Source organism: Gopherus evgoodei, chromosome 4 (genome assembly GCF_007399415.2).
Source record: "Gopherus evgoodei ecotype Sinaloan lineage chromosome 4, rGopEvg1_v1.p, whole genome shotgun sequence".
NCBI classification, from domain to species: Eukaryota; Metazoa; Chordata; order Testudines; family Testudinidae; genus Gopherus; species Gopherus evgoodei.
In genome coordinates, this window is record NC_044325.1 from 22,492,693 (window position 1) to 22,515,178 (window position 22,486).

At 45.2% G+C, this 22,486-nt stretch overlaps 1 protein-coding gene across 5 annotated transcripts in view; it reads right to left on the reverse strand.

Annotated features, from left to right (window-relative positions):
* MARK3 (microtubule affinity regulating kinase 3) overlaps window positions 1-21,993 on the reverse strand; it is a 100,794-nt gene extending 78,801 nt beyond the window's left edge. For 2 of the 5 annotated variants that reach the window (XM_030558684.1, XM_030558682.1), the window contains exons 1-2: window positions 21,309-21,992; window positions 7,548-7,586 (exon numbers count right to left, since the gene is read on the reverse strand). In XM_030558684.1, coding sequence (XP_030414544.1) covers window positions 7,548-7,586; window positions 21,309-21,359 — 90 coding nt within the window. In that variant the 5' untranslated portion in view covers window positions 21,360-21,992. Of the gene's footprint in view, window positions 1-7,547; window positions 7,587-21,308 lie in introns of all 5 variants that reach the window. The other 3 variants (XM_030558679.1, XM_030558681.1, XM_030558680.1) reach the window with 3 other exon arrangements.
* Between the last annotated feature and the right edge of the window lie 493 nt (window positions 21,994-22,486).

Sequence of the window (22,486 nt, forward strand, 5' to 3'; positions counted from 1 at the left end):
GGTTTAGCACTTGAACAAACTCTGGATCCAGGTGCTTAACCCTAACTTCCACCAGTTCAGGGGTCTGACCGTGTTTAAAATTTTGGCAGCAAATATATACTACTTGGATTTTTTTTTTACATTTATTTTTAATGATTGATTGTAGACAACTTAGGCTCTAACATGGGTTGCCATAATTTCAGATTTAATATTAAGTGTAATTTTTAAATAAAAATGTATTTAAATTAAAAAATCCTTTAAAAAATCAATTTGTATCCACCCTGTTTTTCCTACTCTCCATTTACCCAATATTTTTATGTATCCTCCATACTGTCCATCCCAACCCCCAGGATGTACACCATACACACCTTTCACATTTGGGTATCTAAACACTGTCCCCAACCGCAAGCCGCCTAGCTTGTGTCCCTCTGCTGTCATTTCCCTGTTGGTGCTGCCCATCTCAACCTCCAATGTGGCTCCCATCCAGTCACCTCTTCCTTCAATTCCTCACTCTGCTTGCAACTTCTACTACTCTTCCAGCTGGGGGCAGCCTAAAACTCAGTGCCCCAGCAATCTTCACTGAACTGGAAGTATCACTCCAGCAGAATTCTATTTCGCTCCAAACTCAGCTACATGCACGAGATCACAAATGGGCTGCAGGCGTGACAGGGCTGCAAATGCACAAGTGTCAGTTGCAACACATAATGATTAACTCCTTTCAGAGATTTTTAAGGACAGAAGGGATCACTGTGATCATCTAGTCTGATCTACATTACACATGCCATAACTCTTCTCTGAATTAACTCATACTTCAAGTCCAAAACCTGTGGTTGAACTAGAGCATATCTTTTAGAAAAACATTCAATCTTGATTTAAAAATCTCCAGTGACAGACAATCCATTACAACCCATGGTAAATTGTTCCAATGGTTAATTACATTCACTGTTAAAAACTCATGCCTTATTTCTAGTCTCAATTTGTCTAGCCTCAGTTTCCAACTATTGGATCTTGTTAAACACTCTCCAATTTATCAACATCCTTCTTCATTGTGCATACCAGAACTGGACACAATATTCCACCAGTGCCAAATATAGACACAATAGAACCTCCATATGCCTACTCAATAACCCTATTTATACATGCAAGAATTGCATTAGCCTTTTTGGTCATTGCATCACACTGGGCGCAGCTTATGTTCTGCTGATTAGCCACAAAGAAGCCTCACATCTTTTTTAGAGTCCCTGTTTCTGGAGAATAGCGTTGCCCAGCCTGTAAGTAAAGAACAAAAAATGCAGGACAAGGTGAATGATCTTACATTTGGCCGTACTGAAACGCATATTGTTAGCCTGAGCCCAGTTTCCCAAGCATTCTAGATTGCTCCATATCAGTGACCTTTCCTCTTCATTATTTACCACTCTCTCAATCTTTGCAATAGCTACAAGCTTTATTGGTAATGATTTTACATCCTCTTTCAGCCCATTGATAAAAACATTAAATAACATAGGGCCAAAGAACTGATACTTGTGGGGTGCCATTATAAACACATGTGCTCATTAATGATTCCCTCTTTAAAATTCTACTATTCATCTAGTAATGAACCAAAACAATTGTTAGGATTCCTTTTGCTCCTAATATATTTAAGAAACTCTTTATTGTCCTTAATTCTGCATGTCACAAATGTCCGTTTGCTTCCCATACCAATTTTCTGCAATTCCTAGTTTATATTCACTGCTTTCACTCTCCCCATTTAGCTATATCTATCGATGTGTCAATTTCCACTTTTTTATACCTGCTTTCACTTCCCCTCTAAGACAAGATTTTTTTTAACCTGTGTATTCTCTCTCAATGGTACTTTCTGAACATCTAGTAACATGTTCTTATACAGTTACCTATTACCATTTTCAATTTTCTGTTTATATTCTCTCCACTCAACTGATTTGGCTCAACTGTTTTCAGCTTTGAGCAACTGATCCATTTGCAGCACCTAGTATATTCACATTACTGGTTTGGAATTACTTGGGTTTCACATAAAAAATGCAATCAAATCAATCACAGAACTAAAATTAGTGGTTAAGTGCAAGTGATCAATTCTTCTCTCTCACTGTCAAGATCAGACTTAACACTGAATTCCCCTGGGTTGGATGCAACACTGAGTTAGGAAACTTACTCCTGAGGAAATTCTGCACCAAAAAAAATTAATAATTCTGCACACAATATTTTTAAATTGTGCAATTTTTATTGGTCAATAAATAAATGTGGAGACTCCAGCATAGTAGCGGGGAGCACAGGCCACCGGCTGCACAGAAGTGGGAGATCACTCTGCAGCCTCCCCACTTCCAGGACACTGACTCAGCGGTTAGGCTGCACCCAATCTGGACACAGTGCAAGGGCCAGGCCTTCCCCATAAACACCCCAGGGCCCTGCCAATCTGTGGCAGGCAGGCTGGCTCAGCCCAGTAAGATCCAGGTATGGAGAGGCTTAATGTCGGGGGAACCAGGGTGGGGTGAGAGGGTTCTGTGTGGGGCAATCTGACTGCAGGTGGCTCAGTGGGGGGTCTGGATGAAGGGGGGATGAGGATGCACAGGGGCTCGTTGAGGGGCTCCAGGTGGGACAATGGGACTCTGCAGAGGGTCCAGGTTAACGTGGATATGGCTAAGAGGAAGGGTCTGGGTTTGAGGGGGATAGGGCTCAGCAGAGGGCTCTGGATGTGGGGGTTCAGTGGCATTAAGGGAGTGGGGCTTGATGGAGTGGGGGTCTGGGTGTAGCTGGTTGGAACTCAGTAGGTTGGGGGTCTGGGTGGTCCAGGTGCAAGAGGGGGTGGGGCTCATCAGGGTGGGGGCTCGAGTGCAGGGAGCTCAGCAGTGGATGGTCTGGGTGCAGGGGTCCAGATGCAGGGGGGTAGGGCTCAGTGGGAGGAAGTGGTATCGGGGGGCCCTCCGAGTACAGGGGATGAGGATCAGTGGGGCAAAGGTTCAGGTGCAGGGGACTTGGTGGAAGGATTCTGGGTGCAGGGGGTGAGGCTCGGTGGAGGCAGATCTTGATGGGAGTTGGGCAGTGGGGGAGCAGCTCCCCATACAGTGACCACTCTCTACCATGGCTGAAGAGCAATGGGGGCAGGAAGCGGGGAGGGTATAGCACTTCCTGTAGCTGGAGGAGGTTTCTGGATGTGGGTCTGACCCAGACCCAGCCACTCCTTGCAGGGGAAGAGCAAGTCCCATCGTCTCTTGCCTCTAGACCAGCCGGAACTAGCAGCTGAGCCCAATGCAGGGTAGCAGCCACTGGCTGAAGAGTCCACAACCCCACCTAATCCCTCAGTGATTGACCTCTCTGTCAGCTGCTCTAGGCACCTGAAATGACATGCCCACGCTGCTGGGCAGAGGCAGGTGATCACTCTTGCGGCTTCTCTGTGAGAAAGTCATTTTCCTGCAGGGAAGAAAAGAAATCTGCAGGGGACATGAATTCTGCACAGACATAATGGTGAAGAATTCCCCCAAAAGAAGAAAATGACATCTGCAATTTTTTATTTTTTTTTTTTTTTAATAAATTCCAGCATGAGATCTACTTCTGCTTGTGAAACTGATGGCAGAGCAGAGGGCCTGACACTGGACAGGTATAATGCAAAAGGCAGGGATATCAATTACCAAAGAATTCCGTTCCTATGCATCCTTTCAGAGCTGTAAAATTCTAAATTAAATAAGTCCCTCTATCATATCAAAGGGTAATTATTCCTCTGTTCCATCTTCCTGAAGTATCTGATTTACTCTAGCTTTCATTTTCTCAACTAGGTCAATTTTCCACACAGTAACTTCAATGAACCTGCTAAATCAGGATGCAATTTTTTGTTAAAAGAGGGATGATGCAGCAGCATATTAAGAGTAGATTAAGCCTCATTAATTGTGATGGCAACAAAAGCCACCAGTTAAGTTATACTTCTTACTACTTCCATCATTAAATCACTTTTTAAAAACGTCAACGTTTATGGCTACTAAATCCTCAATACGAGTTCCTATGGAAACACACTTTTTGTATTAAATTTGAGAGTATGTTTTTTTTTTTAAAAATAGCCCAAGCCTTCACTCCACAGCTGAAGAGGAGGTTTGCATGTACTCTTCTTTCAGTGCATGTAGCAGAAGTCATCAGGGCAGCACAAAGTGACAAACAGGCGAAGTTCCTTCTGCTACACTAGGTCTCCACATGTTGGAAAAAAGGACAAGAAATCTCCTCTACCACCTATCCAAAGCATTCCCAAAGTAGCAGAGGGTAATTGATCTAGAAAGTCATTGCTTGTTCAGGAAAGCTTGGGGAAGCTGAGAAGCAAGAGAAGCAGTACAAAAAGAACAGGGGTACTTGTGGCACCTTAGAGACTAACAAATTTATTTGAGCATAAGCTTTCATGGGCTACAGCCCACTTCATCGGATGCATTTAGTGGAAAATACGGAAGGAATACACACGCACACACAGAGAACATGAAACAATGGGTATTACTATACATACTATAAGGAGAGTGATCAGTTAAGGTGACCTATTATCAGCAGGAGAGAAAAAATTGTTTGTAGTGGAAATGAAAATGGCCCATTTCCAGCAATTGACAAGGAGATGTAAGGAACTATTGGTGGGAGTGTGTGAAATAAGCATGGGGAAATAGTTTTACTCTGTGTAATGGCCCATGCACTCCCAGTTTTTATTCAAGCCTAATCTGATGGTGTCCAATTTGCAAATTAATTTCAATTCAGCAGTCTCTCACTGGAGTCTGTTTTTTAAGGTTTTTTTTGTTGTAATACTGCAAATTTTAGGTCTAATCGAGTGGCCAGGAAGATTGAAGTGTTCTCCAACTGGTTTTTGAATGTTATAATTCTTGACGTCTGGATTTGTGTCCATTTATTCTTTTACACAGAGACTGTCCGGTCTGGCCAATGTACACGGCAGAGGGGCACTGCTGGCACATGATGGCATATATCACATTGGTAGATGTGCAGGTGAACAAGCCCCTGATGGCATGGCTGATATGATTAGGTCCTATTATAGTATCCCCTGAATAGATATGTGGACAGAGTTGGCAACGGGCTTTGTTGCAAGGATAGGTTCCTGGATTAGTGTTTTTGTTGTGTGGTTGCTGGTGAGTATTTGCTTCTGGTTAGGGGGCTGTCTGTAAGCAAGGACTGGCCTGTCTCCCAAGATCTGTGAGAGCGAGGGATCGTCCTTCAGGATAGGTTGTAGGTCCTTGATGATGCGCTGGAGACGGGTTATTAGGGGGCTGAAGGTGATGGCTAGTGGTGTTCTGTTACTTTCTTTGTTGGGTCTGTCCTGTAGTAGGTGACTTCTGGGTACTCTTCTGGCTCTGTCAATCTGTTTCTTCACTTCAGCAGGTGTGTATTGTAGCTGTAAGAATGCTTGATAGCGATCTTGTAGGTGTTTGTCTCTGTCTGAGGGGTTGGAGCAAATGCGGTTGTATCACAGAGCTTGGCTGTAGACAATGGATCGAGTGGTGTGGTCTGGATGAAAGCTGGAGGCATGTAGGTAAGTATAATGGTCAGTAGGTTTCCGGTATAGGGTGGTGTTTATGTGGCCATCATTTATTATACTGTAGTGTCCAGGAAGTGGTTCTCTTGTGTGGACTGGTCCAGGCTGAGGTTGACGGTGGGGTGGAAGTTGTTGAAATTATGACGGAATTCCTCAGCGGCTTCTTTTCCATAGGTCCAGATAATGCAGATGTCATCAATGTAGCGCACGTAGAGTAGGGACTTTAGGGGACGAGAGCTGAGGAAGCATTGTTCTAAGTCGGCCATAAAAATGTTGGCATATTGTGGGGCCATGCAGTTACCCATAGCAGCGCTGCTGATTTGAAGGTACACATTGTCCCCAAATGTGAAATAGTTATGGATGAGGACAAAGTTCAGCCACCAGATTTGCCATGACATTATCAGGCATACTGTTCCTGACGGCTTGCAGTCCATCTTTGTGCGGAATGTTGGTGTAGAGGGCTTCTACATCCATAGTGGCTAGGATGGTGTTTTCAGGAAGATCACTAATGGATTGTAGTTTCCTCAGGAAGTCAGTGGTGTCTCGAAGATAGCCAGGAGTGCTGGTAGCATAGGGCCTGAGGAGAGAGTCTACATAGTCAGACAATCTTGCTGTCAGGGTGCCAATGCCTGAGATGATGGGGCATCCAGGATTTCCAGGTTTATGGATCTTTGGTAGCAGACAGAATACCCCTGCTCGGGGTTCTATAGGTGTGTCTGTGTGGATGTGCTCTTGTGCTTTTTCAGGGAGTTTCTTGAGTAGATGGTGTAGTTTCTTTTGGTAACCCTCAGTGGGATCAGAGGGTAATGGCTTGTAGAATGGGGTGTTGGAGAGCTGCCTAGCAGCCTCTTGTTCATATTCCAACCTGTTCATGATTTAAATAGTACAGTATCTCCTATCCTGCTAATAGAGTTACACACTTCCCCTGGCAAGCAGCATAGCTCGCAAGCTGCTTTCCTGACCAAATGGTTCAACACATTGTTAACCCACCAGCACATCCCCCTTTCCCCTCTCCCCCCCCACCTTATCCTTATAGAAGCAGTTTGTTTTTTTCACAGGCAAAGTCCCAACCTAACACATGCAGTTCTGCCCACTGGTTTTCATCTAGCAAGGGCTTCTGTAACAGCCCCAGCCTTCAACCAGGAAACAAAGGGCAGGCTGGGGCCATTAAATAACTTTTTAAATCACAAACAAAAATTAATATTTTAACCCCATTTAGGGTTTTATTAGCAATTAACCTCTTAAATTAAATGACTGGGGGGTGAAGCATGTGGAAAGGATCTTCTATGACACTCACCACAGCAGTGTGTCACAAAATGACTTTATCCTCGCATCATGGTCAGTTAAGGAACAACTGCATTGCCCTACAGATGGCAAACTGAGGCACAGAGAGACTGTGGGTACGTCCAGACTACCCACCGTATCGGCAGGTAGCGATTGATTTTTCGGGGATCGATATATCGCGTCTCATCTAGATGCGATATATTGATCCCCGAACATGCTCCCGTCGACTCCGGAACTCCACGGGAGCGAGCAGCGGTAGTGGAGTTGACATGAGGAGCCACGGACGTCGATGCCGCGCTGTGAGGACCCGAGATAAATCAATCTAAGATACTTTGACTTCAGCTACACTATTCACGTAGCTGAAATTGAGTATCTTAGATCGATACCCCCTCAAGTGTAGACCAGCCCTGTCTAACCAGAGATCACACAGGAAGTCTGTAGCACAGCCATTATTAAAATGTGTCTCCTGAATTCCAGTTCAACACCCTAGTCACAAATCTATCCAATTTTCCATGTCTTGATACATGCAGTGCCCTAATCCAAAATCTTAATCTTTAAACTTAATTTTACCCACCCCTCTGTGGAAGAGTTTATTAGAAACCACCTCTTCATTTCCAACCCAGAGAGACAGCTTTACTCCATGGGGAGTCTGACTCCAGGAAGACATTTAAAGAGGAGGAGCACAGGACCTCCCAGTTGTTAGACATCTTACTGCAGGAGATCTCATTGAGCCTAAACTTTCAGAACACAATGCAAAACCCACCTTTTCGCAAAGGCCTTCCCCCAGTGAAGAGACGACATCCTTTCTCAAGGCCAGATAATGATAAGCATGAAGAGAAAAAAAAAGAAGAAAAGGAAAAAAGTAAAAAGCAAATGAAGTATGGAGGAGCAGACAGTTGACATTCCTTTGGACAATGTAAGCTCTACATTACATCTAAATATTCGGAGCTTAGACACCACAATGGGTGCATCAGAAACACTCAAGACAGAGAGGATGATTAGATTCACTAATTAGTAAGATTTCAGAGTTAAATATAGTACTCTAGGAAGTTGCTAATACAGCTGGGAAAACCTGGGGTAAATGGAACTTCATTTTGAATTCTTCAAGTGGGCATAAAGTATTAAACAGATTACACATAAGGTTTGAAATAAATTTACTTGCTCACTCAGTCTATGAAGGTTTATTGAGAGGAAGGCCCAATGATACCAATTTCTGCAGAACCAAAACTGTCTTTTAAAAAAATTGAAGTCTCTAGCTCACGTGGTTATGACGACAGCCTTCCACATAGCAAGCAAACATAAGCTAATATATAGTGCTGTCTTCTAAGGTCTGTAAACATCTCCACTGCCTCTGCTGTCACTCATAGCTTTGTGTTACAGCAAAGTAAAGTGATCTGTCTTAATTTTTATGGCTGCTATATAGAACTCTCTGGAAAGTAAAGGAGCCAATAAGAATCATGTCAATTTAACAAGCTGCACCACATGTGCTTTTTTAAATTTCAATGGAAAAACGTTAAAAATCCCATTCTCTGCAGTGTTTATCATTCAAACATTATGCAAATATTTGAGAAATTAAGTAAAACTGAGGAACTGACTTGTTTTTTCATTGTCCACCCCCAGATACAGAAAGCAAACAAAATAAATTGGATGTTTGAAATTCATTTTCATAGTAACCTAGTGTTATTCATAATATAGGTGAAGTGAGGAAAAAAAAGATAGACCACTCCCATTTAATAAGCCAGATTATGAAGTTACTGGAAATATTAGAACACCATCAGGTATTTAAAGCCCAGGTTCACTCCCTTCATTCACACTAAGTAGTAGTACACCTTTACCTCAATATAACGCTGTCCTTGTGAGCCAAAAGATCTTACCACATTATAGGTGAAACCATGTTATACTGAACTTGCTTTTATCCACCAGATTGCGCAGCCCCGCTCCTCTGGAGCGTTGCTTTACCTCGTTATATCCGAATTCGTGTTATATCAGGTGGCATTCTATCGAGGTAGCAGTGTTCCTTACTTCACACATAATTCAATAGATATTTATGGGACTATGTACGGTACTATTCAACACGAGTAAGGACTCGGACAGAATCTGGTCCCTAGGGCATTAGCAGAAGTACCTAGTTTTACTCCTGAGGGCATTCTGTGCCAAAATAAAAATTCTGCACCCATTTTAAAATTCTGCAAATTTTATTTATCAAATGTGGAGGCTCCAGCACGGCACTGGGGAGCACAGGCCACTGACTGCACTGAGGTGGAATATCACTGTGAAGCTTCGCCTTGGGACATGGGCTCAGTGATGAGGCTGCACCCAACCCTGACACAGTGTAAGGACTGGGCCTGCCCCAGAAACACCCCGGGGCCCTGCCCCTCCATGTGGGCTGGCAGGCTCAGCAAGGCAGGATCCAAGTGTGGAGGGGCTTAATGTGAGGGGATACAGGTGGGGGTTGAGAGGGCCCTGTGCGGGGCAATCTGGGTGCAGGTGGCTCAGTGGAGGATCCAGGTGTGTGGGGGGGATCTGGATGCATAGGGTCTTGTTGGGGGGTTCTGGGTGCAACGGTTATGGGACTCTGAAGGGGGGGTCCAGGTGAAGGTGGTTGGGGCTCAGCATGAGAGGTCTGAGCATGGGGAGCTCAGTGTGTGTGGGGGGGTCCAGATGCTGGGGGAATGGGGCTCAGTGGAGTTGGGATCCAGGTGCAGTTGGTTCGGGCTTGGTGGGGTGCGGATGGCTTGTCGGGATGGTCCAGGTGCAGGAGGAGTGGGACTCATTGGGGGCTGGGTTCTGAATGAAGGGGGGTGAGGGTCAGTGAGAGGGTCTAGGTAAATGAGGGGGTCTGGATACAGAGGGGTTGGGCAGATTGGGGAGCAGCTCCCTGTACAGGGATCCCTCCCCCTGCAGCTGAGGAGTAATGGATAAAGGAAGCGGGATGGGGGGAGTGGGGGAGTAGAGTTTGCAGAACTTCCTGCAGCTGGAGGAGAAATCTGGGGGTGGGTCTGACCTGGCCCTGGATGCCATGGAGGGGAAGAGGAAGTCCTGTCCTCCCCACCCCAGCCGGGAATAGCAGTTGAGCCTGGCACAGGGTAGGAGCCACCAGCCAGGTCTTCCCCAGTCCTGCCTCCTGCCCTACAGTGATTTACTTCTCTGGTGGCTGCCCTAGGCACCTGAAACATACTTCTGGGGAGGGTCGCATGACCGCTTTTGTAGTTTCCTTTTGCTTCCTCATCAGAAAGTCATTTTTCTGCAGGGAAGCAAAGAAATCTGTGGGGGACAAATTCTTCACATGCACAGTGGTGCAGAATTCCCCCCAGGAGTAACAGTTTATACATGTGCAATCACAACAGTATGGTCAATGTGGTGATCAAATAGAGCATATAAAAGTCAGGGCAGAATTTGACTAAAGAAGGGGATAAAGGAATCTTCTATCACTAAACCATAAGCATTTAGTAAGATGGTTTGAATGGTTCCAAGTCCGAGTCTTGCTCTCAGAAAGAAACAATTTATTGTGCAAATACAATGTTACGGCCTCAGACAGATAATCTCCTGCCATTTGTCCACTCAATGAATGACACTCAATGAAACTGACTGGCCAGTTAAACAAGGTCACACTTGCCGAACAACAATCAGTTAAAATAAAAAAGAAATTAATCTTTAGTACAAATAGCCTAGACATCATGACACATACCCCTAATTCTCCCAACTCCCTGGGGAGGGGGATTGGGGACACACTCACTTAGTCTCAGCAAACGTGACAGAGCCCCAAAACACTGCATTCAGTAGACATGTGAGGGCTAATAACATTGACTGGCCAACAACAGGATGTGTGATGCCCTGCCATATGTGGCAAAGAGATTTCCATCCCTCAAATTGTTTTATGTTAGCTCCGCATGAGAAATACTAATAACTGTGTAGGACAACGAATGAGTTCAGTGGACAGAAGCTCAGTGACAAAGCTGGTTATCATAACACCAAAGATCCAGAATAGGAAATAATTTGCTAGTTAAGGCTCAGTAACCATAGACAAGAGACAAATTGCTCTTGTAGGGCAATAGCCTACTAAGAGTGCTGCTACTCTGCCTAGGAGACCCCTTCCAGTGTAGTCACATCCCTGATTTTTCTCAGTTCCATCAGACACAGCAAATGATCAGCGTGAGCCACACTCCATATACTATATGAAAACAAATCTATTTTGTTGTCTACTGCTAATCATGGGTTACAAAACTCAACATAGGAATCCTTTTAATACAAAATATTCCCAACTGTGGCAGTGTTTAGAAAATAAACTTTTTTAAGGCACTTGATACTCACATATCTGGATCTGAAATTTATCGTATTTTCCAAGTAATATTTGCTTTATTTACTGACCAAAATGAATATTTACTGACATCAGCACTGGAGAGTAGTAGCTAAGAGGAGCAAGCTACATTCTACTCTGCATCATCAATAAAATTGCCAACTAAGTTGGTTCCAGAATCATCATTGTTAGTAATTATATATGAAACAAAAAGGACCCAGACATCAGGTCAAGCTTGCAGTTAGAAAAACAATTTGCAGGAACAAATCTGATATAAAAGCTTAGATACATAATAGCTCAACAAGATGCCGTTTTAGAAGACATATGCTTTGACCCATAAATATACTTATTAAATTGGATCAAAAGAGACAGTTTCATTTAAATCAGTGGGTGCTCAGCACCCCTCAAAATCAACCCCTAAGTGTATATATAGTCTATTAGGAACCTCTCCATAGCAGTTCAACTTCTACCAATTTAAGGGGAGGACATTCGCCACTCTAAACAGAACGAGGTAGCATTCTCTCATCCTCAAAAGAAGCTTGATTAGGCTTGGTGTACACTAGCAACTTATGTTGGTATATGTACACCACTCAGGGATAGGGAAAATCCACCTCCCTGAGCAATGTAGTTACGCTGACCAAACCTCTTGCGTAGACAGTGCTCTGTTGACGGGACGGCTTCTCCTGTCAACACAGCGACCAACTCTCAGGAATGGAATACCTATATGGACAAGAGAAACCCTCCCATCGTGGCTACCCTTGCAGATGTGGAGCACTTTGCGTTAAACTAGCCTTCATAAAGCGCAGCAGAGAAAGTGCTGTAGTCTGTCCACACTGACAGCTGCCAGCGCACTGGCATGGCCACATTAGCAGCTCTTGCAACGGCCACAGAGAGCAGTGCATTGTGGTAGCTAGCCCAGCATGCAAGTGGCTGCAACGTGCTTTTCAAATGGGGGGTGGTAGCGTGTTGTGTATATGTGAGGGGAGACAGAGTAGGTTTTTGGGGGGCTCAGAGCATGTCAGCATGCTGTCTTGTAAGTTCAGAAAGCAGCAGACCTTCCCTCCCACCTCTCTTTCACACAGCATTCCACAGTAATGGTTCCTTTGTCTCAGAGCAGATAAGCAGCCAGCTGTCAAACGGAGTTTTCAAAGAGTGGCCACTTTGACTTAAGGGGATTATGGGAGGTTTCCAGAGGCTGATCAGAGCACAGTAATACAACACCTTGTTCACGCTGATGCTGGTGTGCTCCAGCAGGGGCCAATCAAATGTTATTCTACTCGCCAAGGTGGAGTACCAGGAGCACTCTAGCCATAGGGTCAGAGCCCTCTACGTGCCTTGCCAGTGTGGACGGGTAGTGAGCTAGTGCACCCACGACTCCTTTAATGTGCTGTAACTCACAAGTGTAGCCAAGCCTTAAGTGCTACAGCAATGCAGCTACACATGTGCAGCTGTGCTGCTGCAGTGCTTTAAGTGTAGACAAGTCCTTAGTCTCTCCCATTTTTGTGACAGCAAAGTCCCGGAGAGAGGTGGTATTTGACCAAGCATGGGAGGAAGTAGCAAAAACATGCTATTGTGAGAAACAAGGGATCTAGAGGGACAGTTACCTCCAATCTTAGCCAGAATTATCTATGCTTGCACCACTCTTGAATTTTAATCAATGAGGAGTTGTTTCTGGGTCAAGCTAGAGGGGTACAGTTTTCTTTTAGTTGTTTATGCATGTAGTGTATGTAACATAGAAAGAATGAAAACTGCTTCATCAAAATGCAAGAATGTATTTTGTGAAATGCCTACCAAAAAAAGGCATTTTGGTTGTGCCACAACACCCAATTAACTTGGGAGATACGGATTACATCTAACTTGGGAGATACAGATTACATCAGAGGTTCTCAAACTGTGGCCCATGAGCTCCATTCAGGTGGTCCGTGGATAGTTCCCGCTAAGATGCGTGCCTGGGCAGCTGTACATGAGAGAATGAAGGACCACCCACCTAATTAGTGGAGCCGTGCAGGCATGGCTCCACTAATTAGGTTCCTGGACAAGACACACATGTAAGGTGAGGTGGTAGCCTTGGTGTGAATAGGGGGTACGTGAGAGGGGGCAATGAGGTGAGAAGAGGGGGTGGGGGGGAATTTGGGACATGCCAGGCTGCGGCGTCCAGATAAAGAGGTGACTTTCACCAGCTCCAGGGCTGCAGCTGCTGGGGAGAGATCCCCCTCCTTCTCAGCCCCAGTTCGGAGGCTGCCACAGTCAGGGAGAGAGGGCACACCCATCATATTAGAAAGGTAAGACTACTGATATTAAAATATGAGTTGTGTGCTTTTATTTGTAGAACAGAAAATGTTAATTATTAAGGGTTATTTTTATACAGCACTTTTATCCAAAGTGCTTTGCAATAATTAGCTAATGGTACAAACATTTGGAAAGGTCATTTAGTGGTCTGCCAAGACCCTCAGCAAATTTCAATTGGTCCGCGGGAAAAAAAGTTTGAGAACCATTGGATTAGATGATTCAGTCAAACTGGCATGTGACATGCCTAACTTTAACATGCCAAACTATTAACTCTTAATACACTGCAAGAATAGTCATATATTAGATGTAGTTCAAAAGTACAATGTGGTATTTAAAGGTATTCCAAGTACTAAAAAAATCCAAAGGAGTATATTTCATACCCTTAATTAAATTTGTGATAAGCACAAAACATTTCATGTGGCGTTTCCTGTGTAACTGTTGCAGGGGGGGCAAAGATTGGGCTTCGTTTGCTTATTAGGGTACATTTAATTTCTTCTAAGTGAAGGTGGCAATTTAATTTGGTCTGGAACCTGTGAATTGCTATAAAAGAGACCATGATGATCATTTAGTCTGACTTCCTATACAACATAGGTCATAGAACTTCCACAAAATAGTTCCTAGAGCATATCTTTTAGAAAAACATCCAATTGTCATTTAAAAATTGCCAGTGATGGAGTAGCCACCATGATCCTCAGTAAATTGTTCCAATGGTTAAAAATGTATGCTTTATTTCCAATCAGAATTTGTCTAGCTTCAACTTCCAGCCATCACATGGTGTTATAGCTTTCTCTGTTAGACTGAAGAGCCCATTATGAAATATTTGTTCCATATATAGGTACTTACAGACAGTAATCAAGTCACCCCTGAAACTTTTCTTCTCTTTTCAGTTATCTCAATGTTTAAAATATCTTATGAAAACATTCAAGGAGAGCTATCCCTGGCAAAAGGTACACAGGATTTTTCTGACCCTAATTTCATGTTGCCAGAGATAGCCTTCCGATTACATACTTCTATTTATAATAGGACATTTCTAGTAAACATTGCATAAATCAAATCTAATCTTCCAGATTGTCTGCAAACACCCTAATCTGCACAAATTAACGCACTTTAAATAATAACATAACACTTTCAGGGCCATACTTAGGATTTTGAGAGGGACTTCAGAGCTACCAGGAACTTCCTTTTGCAGAAGTGGAGCCCACCTACTTGTGGTTGGGTTTGTGCAAGCATAGTTTACCCCTGGTGAAATTCTGTGCCACTGTGCATGTACAGAATTCATGTCCTCCACAGATTTCGTTTCTTCCCTGCAGAAAAATGACTTTCTGACAGGGAAGCTGCAAGATCAGTCACACACCACTCTCTAGCAGTGCAGGTATATTGTTTCAGGCATCCAGAGCAGCCGGCAGAGAGGTAAATCACTACAGGCTGGGAACACCCCAGCCAGTGGCTCCTACCCTGAGCCGGGATCAGCTGCTACTCCCGGCTGAGCTGGAGGCAGGAGAGGACGGTGTGAGGTTGCACTCCACATGAGTGTGAATATAATGTAACTGAAATATGCTTTATACAAAGATCTCTTGTAAAGTATCATTACAAAGCTTATAATCTACTTAGAATCTTGATGGCTCCCACTGACCAGCACAATTGGTTGCAAATGGCTCTGTTTACTTGTAAGCCTTCCTGTGTTCCTGTGAGTCAGATCGGGAAGAATGGAGGCTTGGGGTCTCACAGGACATGTGACCATGTCACCTAGTACTGGAATCCATCTTAAGCCTGGTGCTTTTCCATTTAGAAGGCAGGGTGGGGACATAGAGACAAAAGATTCCTGCCTTGTGCCAAAGCTATAAAGGGGGTGAAGGAGAACAAAGGGGGCTGCAGTCATGAGAAAACCCCTAGTTATCATCTGAGCTGGAACCAACAAGAACTATACCAGGGGAAAGGATTGGGCCCAAACTAGGAAGGAGTCTAGTCTGTGAAAAATGCTTATTGGAACATCTCAGAGTGAGAGTTACCTGTATTCAGTTTCTTAATGTATTAGGCTTAGGCCTTGGCTATACTGGCACTTTATAGCGCTGCAACTTTCTCACTCAAGGGTGTGAAAAAACACCTCCCTGAGCGCAGCAAGTTACAGCGCTGCAAAGAACCAGTGTAAACACGCTCCCAGCACTGTAAGCTAATCCCAACGGGGAGGAGGAGTACCTGCAGTGCTGGGAGAGCTCTCTCCCAGCGCTGGCACTGCGACCACACTCACACTTCAAAGCACTGCCGCGGAAGCGCTCCCGCGGCAGCGCTGTACTGCTGCAAGTGTAGCCATACCCTTAGACTTGCGTGTTTTGTTTTATTTTGCTTTGCTTGGTAACATACTTTGTACTGTCTATTACTTGAAACCATTTAAATCCTATTTTTTATACTTAATAAAATCACTTTTGTTTATTAAGTAAGAGTAAGTGATTAATACCTGGGGGTGCAAACAGCTGTGCATCTCTCTCTATCGGTGTTATAGAGAGCAGACAATTTATGAGTTTACCCTGCATAAGCTTTATACAGAGTAAAATGAATTTATTTGGGGTATGAATCCCATTGGGAACTGGGTGCTGGAAATAGGTAACTTGCTGAGCAGTTTTGGTTAAAGTCTGCAGCTTCAGGGGCATGGACCTCATGCAGCAGACTAGTGCGTCTGGCTCAACAAGGCAGGATTCTGAAGTTCCAAGCTGGCAGTGGAAAATGAGCTCAAAGGTAATATCAGCATGTCAGGTGACAGTCCCAAGGGGGTCTCTGTAACCAAACCTGTCTCAGATGGGACTTCCTCCTCCCCTGCAAGGAGAGGCTGGGGCTGCGTCAGGCCAACACCAAGAACCCCCACCCCCACCCAGCTGCAGGAAGCTCAGCATCTTCCCCTGCTTCCCGCCCCCATCACTTCTCAGCTACGCAGGGGGAGGGGGGTCACTGTATGGGCAGCTGCTCCCCCATCCTCCTAAACTCCATGCATCCGACCTTCCATACCCAGACACCCCTGCCAAGCCTCACCCATACACCCCCAACCCCCGCTAGCACTCTATACCCAAACCCCACCCCACTGAACCTCAACTCCTGCATCTGGAGCCCCCCTCACCCAGCCCCTCTGCCTCCAGACTCCCACCCTGAACCCCAACCACTCCCTATTGAGCTCCCTGCACTCAAATCCCCACCCTGATGAGCCCCACCACCCTAGCCCCCACATCACTTACCCCCAACTAGCTGCACCCAGACCCCTACCCCACCAAACCCCACTCCCCCAGCACCCGGACTCCCCTGCTGAGACCCCCACACCTAGACTGCTACACTGAGCCCCAATCACCTTCACCTGGAAGCCCCTGCAGGGTCCCATTGCCCCTGCACCTGGACCTCCCCTCCATCCCCCATGAGCCTCTGTGCATCCAGATACCCCCACACCTAGACCCCCCACTAAGCTGCCAGCACCCAGATTGTCCCACAGAGAACCCTCTCACCCCACACCCAGATCCCGCCACACTGAGTCCCTTCACACTTGCATCCTGCTGGTTGAACTTGCCTGACCCATACTTAGTGTATCTGGCACAGAGGGGCAGGGCCCTAGGGTGTTTCTGGGGCAGACTCAGGCCTTGTGCTGCGTCAGAGTCGAGTGCAGCATCACTGCTGAGTCCGTGTCCAGGGGTGGGAGTGGGGGAACTGCTGGGCAATTTCCCACTTTCATGCAGCCAGTGGTCTATGCTCCACACTGCCATGTGGAGCCTCTGCATTAATTTATTGACAAATAAAACCTGCAGAATTTTAAAAGATTATGCACAGAATTTTTAATTTTTTGGCACAGGATGCCTCAGGAGTAATAGTTACCAACATCTCAACATTTTTAAAATGGGAAATCCCCCATATTAGCTACGGCCATGAGATTACTAAAGGGCAAATTGTAGTTATTTTCCCCCAATTATTTAAACTTTAGAATTCATAGTAGTTAGCAAAATTAAGAACTGCTCAAAACAGTTACCTCATTCCTTTACAGATATACAATATATGTAATGGAAATACAATAAAATAGAAGTATAAAATAAATAAAATTAATTAGCCTGAAAGTTGTTATCTCATCCCTTCCACTTCTTCATGCTTTTTAAAATCTTATTCATTCGAAGGATTTCCAATGTACAGGGCTCCTCTTAAGCCAAAAGATCTACCACCACTGGGAACTCTGACATAGCCCAGCCCCTGGGACACTTGACCAATGAACCCTATCCAGGCCTGGGGCTCTCCCAATGGCTGAGGACACACATATCCAGGCCAGAGAGCCCTGGCCATATAGAGGCTGTCATTATACCCAGGAAAGAGATGGTGCATCAGAGCTGTGGCAGACTAGCACCCATCCTTGGGCAGGGGTCAGCCATGGGGGGGGGGGGAGAGGGCAGAAGAGGTTTCACCCTCTTACTTTAAATAGCAATACGTTACCCAGAATCTTGTGAGTCAGCCACACACGTGCATCAGTCTCTGACTGACTCGGGGTGGGGGGCAGATGCGCATATGTAGCTGATGCATACGATTCTGAGTAATATAAATGAATTTTTTAATTTGACAAATAGATTTTTTATGCAGGTGACAACATTACTAAATTAGAAGTTGGGAATTTTTGGTGGTAAACGGGAATCTCCCTGACATACCAGGAGACTTAGTAGGTATGGCCAGCAGCCTTCAGCTTAGCAGGTTCCTCAGATGAGCTGCTCCACCCTTGTGGCCAGAAGCTACAATGGTAGCTCAGAGCTCATTTTCAGACAGTCAGCCAGCCTGCAGCAGTCCTAGTGCCATCAGTGGAAGTCAGATAGCTCCCCTACGAATGAGTCACCCCGATCCTGTTCCTACAAAAAATAAGGGACTCCTGGCCACAGATACTTGAGCCTCAATGGCCAGCCCTTTTTGGCTGGGAAACACGAATAACCAACAGTCTTCAGGGAAAAGCACTGTGACAAACTTTCCACTCTAACTGTTTACATTTTGAAGGATCTTTCGGTAACAAAGAGAGCTATACATTGCCTTTTATTAACTAAAAAAAAAGGAGAAAACAGGAAAAAAAATGAAGCACGGATAATGAGGCCTTGTCTACATTTCAGAAATCACCCATTGCTGAATATGGTGAACTGCAAACAGAGACAAAGACAAACTTTGTACACTATCATTTCAAAAACTAACCAGAGTTTCAGAAACATCACTTAATGTGACAGGTTTCAGAGTGTGATTTGTCCTTGCCTACATGTAGGAGTTAAACCAGGCTTAATACTGGTTAAACTGTATCCTTTATCAGCACTAGGTAATTTTCCTAGTATAGAGAAGACATTAAGGGGTCCCATGACCATGGCCCAAAGGCTCTCTGAATATTTTGCATTTCTCAGCATCTTTCATCTAAAGATCAAAGTGCTTTAGGAACATTAATTAAGGCTCATCTAGGTAATTAAGGCTTCATTTTACCTTCCAATAAAATACAACCATCTTTGAGGTGGAAGAACAGTTAGACTAGGAGCGAATTATATGCTATTTTAGAATTAAGATAGGAATAAAATTAATTTTGCATACAATTGAATTTATAGGTAATTTAGGCAGAAAATGTAAATATCAGAGTTGAAATTTGGCCAGAACAACACTTTACATTAAAGTTCCTAGAGCAAATATTTGTATCACTGATGGTCACGACATCTGAAAGGCGGCACTTCAAGCAGTACAGTACTATATACATGGGTTTTGGTTCAGTGTGACTAAAAAGGAAGAATTAGCCTACTGAATGACAATACTACTAACGACAGGAATTCCTGAGTGGTTACCCAGCTCAGTTTTGCTTACCTTGCAATTTTGCCTTGATCAGAGTATAAAGTGACATGTCTGCAAGCACTGAAGACAAGCACTGTACAATAATTAAGAAAATTACTAAGGAGTTTGTTCTATATTTTGAAACCGGAATGAAATATCCTCCATGGAAAAAACTTCAACTCTAGTCCCAAATGTCAAATAACATGTTTCCGAAGTATTAAACTAGGATTTAAACCAAATTATAGAACCAGTTTTAAACACTTTCTAAAGTGGTTTGACTGGTTGATCAGGATAAGGCCAAACTAGAGTTTAAAAACCTTGATCCAATGCAGCTAGGAGCACAATGACTGGCCAAAACATTACAGGGGAATCTGTTTAGGCCATTTGGAAGTTCAGCTGAATACAAAAGGTCACTACAATTTTATTTTTTTATGCTTTTCTTCAACAGGGCAGCTCTGGCCCTTAGGCTGAAGCCCACTGAGATTTTGCAACAAAATATGCTTAGTTGACTTTTTCCTCAATACAGCCCTTGGCCTGCAGGCTGTACCAAGTAATAAAACAAACAAAAAAAAATCATAGATGAGAGAAATGACTATTATGTCAATAAAATCCAAATCCTACTAATACAGTGACTGTTTTATGCAGCATGTTTTCTAATGCTTTGTCTGGTCTTGTTTTAAAATGTCTCCAGCAATAGGATTTCTACCAATTCTCTTAGAAGACTACTTGCGCTCTAACAAATTTAGCAATTTTCTTAATATTCAGCCTAAATCTTCCTTATTTCAGTTCAAAACAGGTATCTCTCTCCCCAATCACCTTCACTCAGACCCAGCATATGGTTTCTAAAGGACACCAGGTTATATTCATAATGAAAGAAATATAAATAATGCTCACTGATTTTGCTTATTTGTGCTTCAGAGCGGTATAAACTACAACTCATCTGCATATCCTCTCACACTAAACAACCTGTATTTTTCTTAATAATTTTTCCTTTTAGATTGATTATTCTGAGCTCAAATAACTTTTGTCTCAACTTTAAGCAAATAAGGTTCCTACTTAGAGAGGATCTGTCTCACTGAGTTTGATTTTTGATTATATTAGGTTTCTACATAGCATTTTATCTGAAATATTTTAATAAACTGTAATATTACTGTTAACTTGAGCCTATTAAAAACATGCAGTTTACAATATATTTAGCACTGACTGTCAAATGCTGCCCTTTAACAGAGGGAAGACTTTCTGACTTTACTGCTAATTTCAGAAAACGGGACCTTTCATCATCATCTGAACAGGTGACAATAAACCCATTATTCTATCCATTAATAATCATACAAATTAGAGCTGGAAAGCTTTATCTAGGTCACCCAGTCCTCCCCTGCCAGTACAGGATTGTTCTCTGCACCCTGTTTGCTAGTGCTTTATTGGCTTGTTTCAGCAATTATTTTACACTTCAACTTTCAAACATCAGGTCAGATGGATTATTTTTCCCAAATTCTGCATCACTAATATATGAGACAGACCGTATTTGCACTGCATATGATACATTAAAACATTACAGGGTTTGTCATTTTTTTAACACTACCACCAGCAAATCAAGCTCTTGAGAAACACTTAGTTAAACTGTAATTTAGTAAGCAGGCATAAGACCTCAATGACAGCACTCACAATAACAATACTCTTCACACACCGGTAAAACATCTGTTTAACAACATCCAGCTGCCAGGACAGTGCCTTGAACCAGTGTCACAACAGTAGGAACATGGTATTTACTCACGACGCCAGGCTCCACTTTGGGGATTTTAAATTACACAGTTTGATTCTGTACAGTGTCTTTCATTCAAATTACACCTATGGATTTATATTGGCATAGAGGGCCAACATCTGCTAAAACAAATGCACATTTCTCTCTGGCAGTTTTTCTTCTGAGGCATTTGTGTGTCTGGACACAATACACCCACCCCTCTCTAGGCATGCCATCCTTTGTGTATAGCAGTCACATTCCGCCACACGAGTGACAGAGTCCCCAGAGCACTTCAGCACACACGTTCCTTAGGTGACAGACAGATCCGGCCACCCCAGCAGCGCCCACGCACGCCCCCACGCCACAGAAAGCCCAGCCGGCGCTCCCAGGTTACTTACATTCTCAGTGTCGCGTTCATTCACCGTAGGCAATGGAGTTCTAGTGGACATTTTAATTCGCTTGTGCTGGAGCACCGGCTGCCTCCGACAGCAAAACAGAACACCCCCCTCCCCAACAAAAACCTACCACTCCCCTAAATAATGCTTGTCACTCTGCCGCGAGACAGTGGTTACGCAGGGCCACCATCAAGGGACGGGGTGGGGGGCTGCTTATTTCCACCGCCGCCACCCCACTTCTGAGCTATATTCCAGCCTGGCGATGGAGCAGCGTCTGCCCCTGGGAGTCCTCAGGGCTCATCCTCCAGCCAGCTTAGGAGCCCAGCGCGCCGAGGGGGGGAGGCGGTGGGGGGATCCTCGCAGAGCGCAGCGGGCTGAGGGGGGGCGAGGAAGCGGGCCGGAGAAGGCAGCGGGGCGCTGCAGAGCCCGGCCAGGAAAACAAGCCGCCTCTCCGCAGCCAGCTCCGAGCACCGGCAGCCAGGCAGGCCCGCTCCGAAGCGCTTCCCTCTCCCCCCAGCCCCGATTCACCGGGCCTCCGCTCGCATGCTGGGCCTCCCCCACCTGCCACCGCCACCCGGCTGGCCCGGGCTCCCCTGCGCCTTCTGAGCCGGGTGTCAGGGCCCCGCTCCGGCAGCCTACAGCCCCCGCCCCCACTCTGCCGCTCAGCGCCGCCCGCTCCGCGATGGAGGATCCAAGATGGCCGCCCGGCTTCCTCCGCTCCGACTTGAACCGGAAGAGCCCGCCCCCTGGCCTGATGCGGGCCTGGGCGGCCGGCGCCGGCTGCTTGTTGCTAGGAGGCCTGGCCCTGGCGGGGTGGGGGAGGCGAGGCCTCCGCAGGGACTGAGCGCCCTTGGGGGGAGGGTGGCACCTCGTGTGTCAGTCCAGGCTTGGGGCTGCTGAGCTCACCCACCAAACCCAGCCCCTCAGCCACAGGCGCACCCACCCCAGCAGCCATGCAGCCCAGCTGTCGGGCTCCTGGCATGCAGCAGCAGCAGCACCGCCCTCCTCACCTCACATGGCATTCACACCAGCGTGCTCCATCTCGTGTGCCATTGGCACCAACAGCACCGCCCTGTGCCACCTCCATGGCATTGGCAGCACTTCCCTGCTCTGCCTCTGTGGCATTGGCGCTAGTGGGAGCACCCTAGTCACCTCAAGTGGCATGAGCACAAGTGGCACCA